The sequence below is a fragment of the Mytilus trossulus genome, chromosome 9 (genome assembly GCF_036588685.1).
Source record: "Mytilus trossulus isolate FHL-02 chromosome 9, PNRI_Mtr1.1.1.hap1, whole genome shotgun sequence".
NCBI classification, from domain to species: domain Eukaryota; kingdom Metazoa; phylum Mollusca; class Bivalvia; order Mytilida; family Mytilidae; genus Mytilus; species Mytilus trossulus.
The window spans coordinates 27302432-27315769 of record NC_086381.1 but is presented as its reverse complement, the minus strand read 5'-3'; the positions used below and the strand labels follow the sequence as shown (position 1 = coordinate 27315769).

At 30.6% G+C, this 13338-nt stretch overlaps 1 protein-coding gene across 3 annotated transcripts in view; it reads right to left on the bottom strand.

Annotated features, from left to right (window-relative positions):
* Positions 1 to 13338, bottom strand: part of LOC134685399 (DNA-binding protein RFX6-like) — a 64315-nt gene that overhangs the window by 44123 nt on the left and 6854 nt on the right. Inside the window, exon 1 of one of the 3 annotated variants that reach the window (XM_063545130.1) lies at positions 2797 to 3269. The exons of 1 other annotated variant lie outside the window; for it this stretch is intronic. In XM_063545130.1, the coding sequence (XP_063401200.1) occupies positions 2797 to 2971 (175 nt within the window). In that variant the 5' untranslated portion in view covers positions 2972 to 3269. Of the gene's footprint in view, positions 1 to 2389; positions 2508 to 2796; positions 3270 to 13338 lie in introns of those variants that run through there. One more of the 3 variants, XM_063545133.1, reaches the window with a different exon arrangement.

Sequence of the window (13338 nt, the reverse complement as noted above, 5' to 3'; positions counted from 1 at the left end):
TTCAAGTCATACGAAGGCGGCACAAATAAAAAGGTCATTTTGTTTTAATTGTAATTAATACCGTAGATAATATTTATTACGTTTGATATATAAATGTGTAAAGTTCATAATTATTATAATTACTATCAAAACATTGTCTTTATCTTCAAGTTATTTAAATTAAATGAAGACTTACAGATAAAGTGAAATTCTAATTCAAGTAATAAAAATGTCAACCCTAAGACATTGTCTTTTTGGTTCTAGAACAATTAAACAAAAATATTTATACGATTTTCAAAGGGTATATAAAATACAATTTTCATATCCCGAGACATTTAGGTTTTTCTATGTGCACGTGCCTTTTTACAGTAGATTGCGACACATGATTTCCCATAGAAAGATTAAAGTTGAATTAATATTTGTAAAAACCTAAACTCCAGTTGTTTTTCTAGATTTCCATGTTGTTTTCTGTCTTGTTTATAATATTTCAAGATTAAAAAGGAAGTCAAATCTTTAAAACATTGTAAATTTCGCTAGAAACCACAGATGTTAAAAAACTTTTCAAATAATATTTTCATAATTCTATATGTTTGTCTAAATATCCCACTTCTGAATATGAATCAAAGTAAAGTTCAGCCACTGTTTCCCACACCTCTATGTTGAACTGTTACACGATTCATAATACAATGTCAATCATCCCAAGCATAATATTTCAGCATGATAAAAGGATTTACTTTTATTTTAGGAAATAAGAAAGCCACTGTGTACATGCACTGACAATCCTGTAACATTTATATATAAAGAAATGATGTGAGTAAAACAAACTATTATAGTTTGTAAAAGAAATTTGAAACAAGGGATGAGGAATTAGGCTCCACTGAATTTTTTTTTTGATTACAATTGGAAAACATAGACTTTTCAGTGGAATACATATTTCTATGTCTTTTTTTCATTCTAATAACAATTCTTTAGAGTAGTTAAAATAATTAAATTTTGACTGCATTGAACTATTCTCAGCATTTCCCTTGCCATGAACATTTTGGGGGAAATTAATGGTCCTGATAAAGGTAAATAAATGCATAAATACGCATTAAGCATATACAAACGGAAGGTTTAAATTTGACCGCAAATGCACACACAAAATAAGTTACCCATACTGATTAAAAAAAAACTTCCAACTATAACCACAACGTTTTTGAACACTATTTGTTCAATTATTTTAGTTTCACTATCAAAATAAAATTCTCCGATTTTTACAAAGAAAAGTCTCCATACCTGCCTGTACATGACCAACGCCTATTACTTATTGAACCTTATGTCGGTGGAAAATGGATCTTACAGAGAAAGTCTCCATACCTGCCTGTTAATGGCCGATGTCGGGAAAAAATGATGACAGAAAAAAATACGTGATTGCACATAACAAGCAAACATACCAAATCTAATTCTCAAGATGGATGTCAAGCTTTGGTTTAACAGATAATACATTCAAGTACTTTGATTAGAACAAATATGACACAATACGTGTGTGTAGCCTGCTGTGAACTACCTAAAGTTTTATATTTTCTTATGACAGTAAAATTAGTCTAAGTAAATTTACACATTTTTCAAAATTTGTCAATTTTTATGCGGATGTTTGGATAAGAGAAAATCCACTGTTGTGTTTTGTTTTTTAATAAAGGTTTACATTTCATTTTATTGTCTCTTATCGATTTAAATGATAAAATGTGATTTTGGGTCAAGATTTAAGGAGCAAATTTCCAGCACGAACCCAAGATATTGATAGAAAAACTTTAAAATTATGATCAGTTTTAAAAATATCGTGAGAAAAATTTAAGATCATTTAAGTGTAAGGGGACCAAACCATTTAATTAGCCAGAAAATAAATACAAGATATACTTAGCAGAAAATGAATATTGGCAAGTCTTTTAGTAATACATAACATCTTGAAAATAATTTCCAGGGACATGCGAAGTTACGAAGCAGTCGGAGGTTAAATGTAAAAGTAAACTTTTAGTATGAAATAAACAAAATGCATTTTCCACAGGAATTAAAGTAATAGTATAATTAACAAAATTATTGAAATAAACAGATAAATGAAATAAAGAAATAATGAAATATAGTAAACATAGGACATCTGGATGACCCTCAAGTCCCTAACAATAGAAAAGTAGAAATGAATTATTATTTGAAAATATTCAAATATTTCATAAAAAATGTAGAATTACATAATTTTGACATGGTCATATTTTTTCTCATGCAATAAAAGAAGAAGTTAAATGTTTATATAACTATTATAACCCCACTTAATGGTAAATTTATTATACCAAATTCTACTTTAACAATTTTAATGCAGTTATTTAAAAAGAAATATCTTCTTTAAAAGCCAATAATAAAATATTTCAATATCTACCCTGCTATAAATCCCAGTAATAAACATGTAGAAAAATAATGTTCTAAGTGTGAAAAGACGAGAAAATAAATATACTTAAAGGTACAATCATAAGTTGTTATTTGAAGTGAATACTTAAAGTCCTTTGGTATGAGGCCTGACTGCCTCCGTTAGCACGCAGGGAGGTAGTTACGGCGGTATTAGACTTTCTCCAATATTTTGGATCTTTAGGAACGTACTACAATATATATCGAACACCAGGAAATAATGGTTTAATCATCATTATAAGATGTTTGTAAACAAAATATGACATAGAGTATACACATTACTGAATGATTATTATGCAAACAACTACCTTGCAAAAAACTGAAGTATTATGATCAGTTAAGTGATTTGATGTTTACAAATGTAAAAAGAGTAGGTCTTACCCGACTTTAGGCCATTTTTTATAATTTTTCGACTTTTATCATCATTGTTGTTGTTATGCGACAAGGATCCGTTCTCAGCAGTCACTTCTATGGATGTTATTTCCGCTTCATCATTAGTTTCTCTGCACACGCGCTTTGCGGGGGTGGGCATAGTTTCTGCTGCTAGATCCAACATTGGTAATGTGAGCAAGGGATACAGAAACAGATATTTCAATAAAATCCCACTTTTCACTTTATAATGTTACATGATGTCCATAAACAACCAAAGTCACCAAAACAATGTAAAGACACAATGCTGCTGATAAAGAATAAACAAAACCTGACGGTTACACAATAACACGGTACAAACTATTCCACGGCTCAATATACTATTATTTTCAATCTACTCTCTATAAGGCAGAGAATAATTTTATGTCATAGTCCATTTTTTACCTGGAAAAGTGGCTTCATAAACAGTATCAGAAAATAAATCAAATTGAAGAACTGATTAAGGTAATATTGATTTTAGGGAGTCACGTGGTTTAAACTGTTATGACCGATATGAAAAAAAGATAAGAGGTTTTGCAATAACTGCTACAGTCTTATCAAAATTCAAATCCCGCCCCAAAGATTGATAAGTTTTACATCCGATTCAGGTATCAAATCTGTACGTACGGTAAAGGTAAAAACTGGGAGAATACGTAAAGTTTACATAATTCTAATTTCAATTCCGCTCATGGAAGTATTTATATTAAAACTAAAATATGGGACCATCTACTGTATTTACATAGTTATTACAAATATAATAAAAAAACGAGAAAAGACTTTCAGGTGATCAGGTATTACTAAAAACAAGGTTCTTTAACACCTACTGCATATCTTTATCCAAATCAGAAAGTACTCCACAAGTAGTGTTCTTGAGAGGGAAAAAAAATCAGTAACTCTTATGGAAATGTAGAATAGAAAACTCTACATACATTTTGTACAACCATGGAAGTAATATTGAATATTTAAATATTACTTCCATGGTACAACCAAGTATGCATGTGTCATTTGCGAGTGAAACACGGACACATGACACCAATCATATGATCATCATATTGTTAGTTATGCTGCAAATAAAGACGACCCTGCATTGTCAAATGATTTCGGAATTTTTGTTTTACTGTTTATTCTACGGTTTGTTGTTTTGTTTTTTGTGTTGCTATGCCTGTTTTTATTTCTGGCTCTTGGCTACGTTTTAGATCTTGGATTTAGGATATTTTGAACAACTATTTGTGCGAATTTCTTTTTGTTTTGGTTTCTAATTGCATACTGATCATGTAGTGGTATGAGGTTATTGAACATCAATTGCTTTTGCTTTTTGCAGATAGAAGGCTCTTATATTAATAAAAAATTTTTCGTATAGCCACATATGCTTAACATATATAAAGAAAGCCGATAGATTAGTTAAGTTTTTCTATTTTTTCTTATAATTTTAACGAAAAGCATGTTTGAATAAAAGTGTTTCTGAATGAAAAGAGATTCATGGCTGCTAGTTTTCTCAAAGGTGTACTCGACCAAACTGTTCATTTCTTCTTGTCAAGCACACATAGTGTGGAGCTGAATTTAATTTGTTCCAAGATGCAAGGGAATTACTTTCAGCTGACATATTATTGTCCAAGATCTTCAAAAGACCTTCCACATTAATTGCTGATATCTGATATTTTACTTTTAGCTGTCACAGCTCGACTTCAAATCATCAGTTTATCAACTTTAAAGTCAACTTTAGAAAAGGCAATATTATAAAATTTTTATTTGAGAAAACCAAAAATCAGTAATAAAGAACACAATTTACTTTTAAATTTCAGAACACACACACTGACCAACCTGTTTATCGTTTTGTAGATTGTATTACATTGATCTCTTCATAGTCGAATGAGGTAAGACAAAAAGACAACGATCTAAAATTTTGCATTTGTATATATACATTTCTGTGCTCCTTGATTCCGATTAATATATATATATATATTACTACTGGACCCAGTTATAAAACTCGTAGTGTAAGGCAAAACAGAAACGGATTATCATGAGATTTGTTTTTCTCAAAGAAACTGATTCTAATGCTATAACTCTTGAAATACAATATTTCTCTAATCTCAATAGTTAAATTTAAATTATTTAAAATGCTCGCCAAGCCTCGCGCTTTGAGAGTAATAATTTAACTGTCCCGAGTGTAAACATATCGTAACACTTGTTGCAGTGGTGAAATCTGTAAATTTTTTTTATGTGTACGGGAAATAGAAATATCGCCGGAAAAGTGAAAACTTTACTATTTAACCAATCCGAATACCCCTTATAACAAATTAAAAAAAATACCACGACAGATGTGAAAAAAGTTTTGATCTTGAATCTCTGTAAAATGCAGAAATTATGCGTAATGTTTATCTTACAAAATATTGCATAAAATACAACCTGTGGTGTCAAATGAAAACAGAAACAGTTAAAGTATGGCGACAATCTGACTAAATCCAGTATATAGTGTGTGGGTTATATAAGGATACAGACAGAACCGTCAATGATTTATCCGGATATTGCCCGTGTAATGTTAACAATTTTATTTGAATTTATCAACTAATTTGATAAGCTTTAGATTTTAATTAAAATTTTTATCTGTAAACTGATTTTTCATAAAAGAAATCGGGAAATTCGCAACTTCTCATTTATATCTTGTAGGAAATACAATGGAAAAAAAGGAAATTGATTTATACAGGTCATAAATTTGGACTAAAATATATTGATTTAAAATCGTCTTGTTAAACATATTTGGAGCATTATACTGCAGAATCGAGACTAGAAAGGAAATAAGTTGAGATAGTTTTCTGTTTGCTGACTTTTGTCTTTGTGGTTTGAGTTTAGTCGGTTGATGTCTCATTGAAGTGTGCATTTTATCTCAATTCAGTCGTATATATCTATCTAAAACTTCATTCGGGATAATTTTGGTATGTTTTTTTTGCCTATTTAGTACAAAGAAAGGAAGAGAAAAGAAATATACATGGGCTATCCGTGCACAATCCCATGTAACGATAAGAATAACCAGGTTTGTTATGATTGCCAATGAGACAACTATCCACAAAAGACAAAATGACTTGGATGTAAGCAGTTAAGGGCAACTGAAATATTCTAAACATGAGCAAACCCATACCGTTCAGTAAGCTTTAGAAGGCCGTGGAATGTACGTGTGAAATGATGTAAAAAAAACAACCCCAAAAGTTGGTTTTGCTGCTGTTCTTGAAATTACAGTAGTCATTTCAGTATTGAATGAAAATATGGGCAATCAACAAAACATCTTGCCAAAAAGCAATCACATGAACGAAAAATCTTGCAAAAAAAGCAACCATATGCAAGCCTTAACTTCTTTCCAAAAAGCAATTATTTAAAAGCCTGAACATCTTAGCAGAAAGCAATCACATGAAATGAACTGCTTGTTTAAGAAGCATGCATTCATAGGAACGCAAAACCATCTTGGAAAAACGAAGCAACCATATGAACAAACATCTTTCTAAAAGAAACAATTACATGTACGCAAAATCTTGGCAGAAGAAGATCTCAAATGAATGGAATATCTTGTAAAAAGAATCAATCATACGAACGCAAGATTTCGACCAAAAGAAGAAGTCACATGCATGAAACATCTGGTTAAAAGAAATATAAAATTTAAAACCAAAAGAAGCAATCATATGGATGGAACTTCTTGTTTTAAAAATGATTGAATCATAAGTACACGCAAAATATTGGCACAAAAGCAATATAAACTGACCATATTGTTAAAAGAAATAATCATACGAGCACATATATAATCTTTTAAAAAAGACGCAATCATACGAACAGAACATCTTGTTAAACGAAACAATCATACGGGCATATAAAATATCGCCCAAAGAAGCAAGTATATGAACGGAAAATCAGGTTGAAATTATACCGTATATACTTTAACACAACACTGCATTTATACATCAAAAGGGTAACTTGTAACTTGTATTCCATATCTTCCTCCAATAAAGGAGCACTTCAGTCAATTGGTAACAATAAGTCTCATTAGTTTTGTTACTTTCTGGAGTAGAATCCAATCAAAAAAGAATTTAGAAAGGTGATTTCTATGCATAAGGGGAACTAAATTCATCCCTTGAATTGTCTTTGGTATCATCATGAAAAATGAAAACAACACTTTATAGTTTAATGCTTTCCAAGCATTTTTTTCTAAGGATTTTGAGGCTTGTACACTGGTTTTGATTAAAGACAATAGACAAAACCAGTTTATAAAGTTCTTCATAGTCACAAAGCAAAACCGTATCAAAATGTGAATTAAAAAAGATATCTGGTATACGTCAAAGAGACAGCAACTCAAAGACACAGACAATCCTCCCGAAAGATATCTATAGGTCCTCAAGCAACCTCAAATCGCCCAGGTTATATATAGCTGTAAATATATATAGCAACTAATATCCAAGATTTGTTATCGTTACTAAGATCAATATATGACAGAAATATTGAGATTTACCAAAAACAAACACTGACGAGGTTCCTGTCTTTGATAATGCACGAAATGATACGACAAGGTTATAGCAGGTTTTTTTTTAAAAACTCACAGCCAATTTTAGTATCGACCTGTTAGGAATTAATTTTTTTATTTGGAAAATATGAATTTAAGACTGTACATAACTGGTTATGAATGATCCATAGCACTATTTACTCATGTACTGACACATATACTTGTAAATATAAGAGCACATTCTGTTCATGCCCAAACCACAATTAACATTTTACTTTTTCCTGTATTCCAACGTTCAAAACGTCTTTACCGCAGGAAAGAGAAAACAAAACAACAATTTCCTCTATTAACTTTAGCCGTCTTCATGTATAACAATTTAGTATTAGTATCTTTAAGGCTTATTTTCACTAAATAAAAACCTATATTTTCTGAACGCTCTTCATGGTATTATTTTATTTTAATTTTGTAAATGAACTGCACGGCTGAAACAGCATCCCACAACTCAAAGTCAAGACAAAAGGACATACACCCCATTTATATTACATGCGTTTTGGTTTATACTTGAATTCACAAAACCGTAGAAGATACTGAGGATCCCGAGGCAGTCAAGACCATGAGACTAAGAAAAAACACAGACAAAAGCATGAAAACTAATAGGTCGAAAAGACAAAAAAACAGTTTATAAAACGCTTGAATAATAATATAACTAAAGATCGAACAACTAAACGGATAACTCAAAAGTTTGTTCAAATTGTAATATCAATTTGGGACCGTGGCCATAACTTTCTTCTTGGTCAACATGACCTCAGTCTTACTGAAGTCCTAGTTATTGCCCATGACCATATTTCTGTTTTGCTTACTAGACATGATTCTAGGTTGTCGAAATTGCTAGGTTTTTTCAAGAGACAATTCCATATTTATTTGATATTATAAATATTTTGAAAAAAAAAAAAAAAAAAAGCATTATATAAAAATGAAATAATCTTTGGTTTAAGATAATATTAAATTAAAGATACATTTAATTGGACAGATTTAACAGCCAACCAAGACATTGTAACCTCTCGCCACTCTATGTTTAGCTAAAATTGATGGGTATTTTTCTTTTTATGAGGAATTGTTACTGAAAGGAAATTTATCACACAGCGACAAACATCTAGGAGTTTTTGATATTATAATTCCTGAATTGTTCTACTTACTCACGTTCCATTTAGTTTATATTCTAAATAAATAATATAATATTTTTGTCCACTGTGATATATACTTATGAATCGATATCGATATATTGATCACAAAGTCACACACATATAATTATGCCTTTTCGTCAAATTAACAAATAATAATAGTTTCTCCTTCACTTTTACTTTCTCATTCTTTGGACGATTGGCATTGGTGTCATGAAAAGGTTATGATTTTCAATACTTTTTGTCCCATTTGGTTTTATCAGATTTTTAATTTTTGGAAAGGCCTTGAATTTTTAAATATTTGGCCTCAAGCACCACTAAAGAGACATTAATTCTGCATCTGGTGCATACACATTGGTACCATTAATACCATTACCACCACTGCATGAGTCTATACTGCTGCTAGTGTACTATTAGGCACCGATGGTATCACCAGCCTAGTAGCCATGCAGTACTTCGGTACAGGCATGCACATTTGATATTATGCTATTGAAATTTACTGTTTAAAATTGTTGAAAGTATTTTAAATTAAGGATTATGTCTGCCTCAGGCAAAGCTCTGATTCCTTGTTTGCTTTGTTCCCTTTAGTTTTTTCAGCTCTTTGATTTTTAAGATGTTTTGATTTTAAAATATTTTGGCGGTGCAATATCACTGAAAATATATTGCTTGTCGAATTGGAATCTTTAATATGCACCTTGGTATCGCTAATGTTATTATAGATACATACCTCACTGGTTACAGACTTATTAGTTTTATAACTATATGAAAATATCAGGATGTGGTATGTTTGCAAATAGGTCAACAATCTTTTATAAACAGATTAATTTTGGAATAACTTATTTACTTATATAAAAAATTGAAAACAACGCGTTAAATAATTTATTGCGTCCGAAGCGCCTTTCTGGATTAACCTTCATCAGGAACACTATGTCAAAAATACCTAAAATAAATAGCCAAATTCATCTTAAGCCAGCTTTGCCTGAGGGATTTGAAACATTGGTTTCTTAATAAATTCAAAATTTATAAACGGATAAGTGTTGTTATAATTTGAGACATTTTCAGGTTTTAGTTTTCTAAAAGTTTAATTCTTTATTTATTGGAAGGAATACACCATATATTCCAAGTCTGTACAGTTGCTCAAGAATTGAACCGAACTATTGTGTACATTTCCCTTAGAGTCGCATTGTTTTCAAAATATTGTGGTAATAAAAATAAAATAATGAAACTATACGATTAAAATATACTTCAAGTTATTTACTCATTACATAAAATGCATTTAAAAAATATAAACATTACAAAATTTGAATTAAGTTGTTATTTTATGATGTGTACTTAAACCACACATTTTACAGGATATTATCAACTTTTAACGCCCAGTATTAAACACGCATATGATGCGTTTGTGGGTGTGAGTCGCACCCTGAGCCGGAGATGATAATAAAAAATAGTTTTGATAAATATAGGGATTTATTGATTCATTCAAATAACACAAATATTAGAGTATTTCTGATTAAGTTAAGATTTGTTTTGAACGGAACTGATTTTTCTATTAGTTCTACGATACATTAGATATGCTTCTGCGATTGTAATATCTAAACTCAAGGGGTTTTAAGCATAGCATATCAGCCCCGCATCTTAGGTTTTTCCTGATGACATTTAGCTAAAGTATAATTGTTAAGTAAAACATTGGTATAACAGATTTAATTTTTCAACAAATATTTGCATCGTAAAACATACTAAATAAATAAAATCTGCATACAACGTGCCGATCGTAAAAACATAAAAACAAATCTACAGATACTAGACACATTGACAACAATTTTACAGAAAACATAAACCTTCATTTTTTTTTTTTTATTAAAAATGCCTATGCACGATATCCAAAAATAAATGTACAGATAAATGACAAAACCACATTGAAGTTAAGTGGAGTTACGGTATTGTCACAAAGTTATTTCATTTTACGGCCAAATCAATCAGTCATTAATTTTCACCGGAGACACGGCGCTAACATCAAATACAAACTTTCAACATGTTTATGTATGTTTTACCGTTAAATTATCATTACGACTAACAAATTAGAGCATTCTTCTTTCTTACACTCACGTATCTATATAATACTATCATGTGTAAACTCTACCCTATCTCGTGTTTTCAGATTTAGTCTTGATCCAATCAAAATTCTACCGGTTATTTTATTTGATCAATTTCACTCGCTTTCAATTTACGAAAAATCTAATTCAACAGATTTATCATTCAGCATTGGACTAAAATTTTGTCTACTTTTAATTTATCTGATAAAAACGTAGAAAGTTTGTGCGAATCCGTTTGGATTGAGGTGTGCTAATCGGGCTTTAGCTACTGTCGGTAAATCTGTTTTCCTTTGATGTTCATGAGACAGGTACCCAAGTTTGAAGATAAAATGAGTAATAAAACTGTCTTCTCTGTATGTTTATAAAAATTTCAAAGAAAAACATTTTAAGAATATTTAAACAAAACTTTGTTAAGTAAAGAAGAGAATCTAAAAGGATTGATCTTCTTGTTGTTGATTTATTGATGTGGTCAATGAGGAATTCTTATTGTTAAGTCCGTCTAGTCGCCACTGTATCTACTTTGGTCGCCGCTGTATCTCCTTCTGTATATACAGTAAATCCATCAAGAAACTAATGTTTTTACATATTCATAAAGAATTTTTTTTTTTGGTTCTCTTTTTTTTTTTTTTTTTTAACAAAATTGAGGTTTAAAAAAGAGTAGCAAAAGATATCAAATGCATAAGTCGAAAACAAACTAATCATGCCAGGAAAAAAGAATTGATTGATTGTTGGTTGCTTTACGCCACATTAACACAAAAAGGCATAAAAAGAAAAAAGACCAGAAGACAACCAACAATATATATAACACAACACAGAAAACTAGAGACTGAGCAACACAAAACACAATCGAAGAAGAGTTCGTACCTCAGAAGATTATGAATGCTTATAAAATGACATGTTGAATTTCTTATGATTGTGCATAAATTAAGACGATTGGTTGATTGGGCGCATATACACTATGTTATAAAAAAAATTAATCATTGTAAAAACGCATTTTTTTGGTGAAAATATATTTTTTGGTGTGAATATATATCATTTGGGGTGAAATATATTTTGTTTTAGTGCAAATATCAATTTTTGGGTGAAAATATCATATTTTTTTTAATTGAATCCACTTTAATTTAAGTTACTCTTTATAATTCTATGATTATTATATCGGTAATTATTTTCCTTGGCATTGAATTTCCCATATACTAGGACGTCCTTATTCCCATATTTGAAAAGAAACGGGACACCTTTTCTTTCTCCTTTTTATTTTAATTTTCCTTGTCAATGTTCTTGATGTTTTATAAACTATAAATAACATGGAGTCCACCAAAGGGTCTTCGTGCTGGCTTAAAATGGCCCATAAACACTAATGTATACTAGTTCAGCAAAAATGGACATCACACTCCAAAAGATATAATTGAACCAAAATATAAAAATAATTCATACTAGACTAACTAAGACAAACGCAAAATTACGGCGGGTTTAAACATGTTTTGTGATATCTCAATCCATTCGAGCCAAAGTAAAATAAAAAACATATAGCAATATGTACATGCACACTTAGTCCGAGTCCGATATTGGAACAGAGAACAGAACTAAGCAAAGTGACAATGATCAACATAAATTAACGAAGAAATACTAGCAGTTACTGACATGCTGGCTGCAGACCATAATTGAATTGCTTGAAAGATTTTGTCTTCGTCATCATATGTTATACGTCTTTGCTCCCAGCAGAGCTATAGAAAAACACTACAATAACTGGTGTTACATTCAAACTCCTCTTTTCTAACTTGGGTGATATGAGTTGAATGAACCCTACCAGATCACCATACCTTGGCTGTCCTTAATTTTTCTGCATGCTTTTTTTGTTCTGCAACATTTTAGCGGGAAAATCGAACACACAAAATAACTTCGAAAATATTTGTGCAGAATGATAATTAACTTTCAAAATTTACGAAGACAAAATTGTATTTGATATCTAAGAAAAATCATTGATGCTCATACTTAGCTAAAGGGAGATAAATGTAGGAATTTATGATACTGATATGCGAAACGAATTTGTACAAAATTCAAGATAAAGATCAAAATAAAGTTCTTCGGTACTGTCATGCATTTGTCTGATGAGAACTTGAGAAATTATCAGGAATCTCCCTCAGTTAAAACTGACCTTAGCGGGATTGTCTAGCACGTTTGGCGGCGGGTCTGTTTTGGTGAAATATCAGTTTTGCGCGTGTTTAGTTTCTTTATGTACCATTGGATATGACATTTTTGCCCTTTTAAGTTAAATACAGAAACGCACCCCGCTATGGACGCATACAATTTATAAAGTGTAATTTTCATTTTGAACAAAGCCTAGAACTATCATTATCTTCAGAATCATTTAAACTATTTTTTAGAATATTTGTTCTTATATCATCTACATTTTTCACAGAGTTTCGATTTTCAATTTGTTTGTCTGATCGTTCAGAAATAAGTTGTAAATTTTATAAATAAGAAATGAAGCAGTATAATCCAAAGGTGAATTTAAAGACAAATGATTGGAAATGCTTGAATAATAAGAATAGAACATGTTTTTGTATAATCTGACTTCAACACACTTTCACTCTTCAACTTATCATAACAAATGCATCCTTACCTAATAGCTTCTTAGACACCGAAAGTCCAAGTTCAACAGGTCTTAACATTTTAAACTACTGTTGTTCTGTTATTTACCCTGTGGTCACATAAGACGGGTTTATTGTCAAAGTTTGTTTTTTTACCCTGTGGTTAC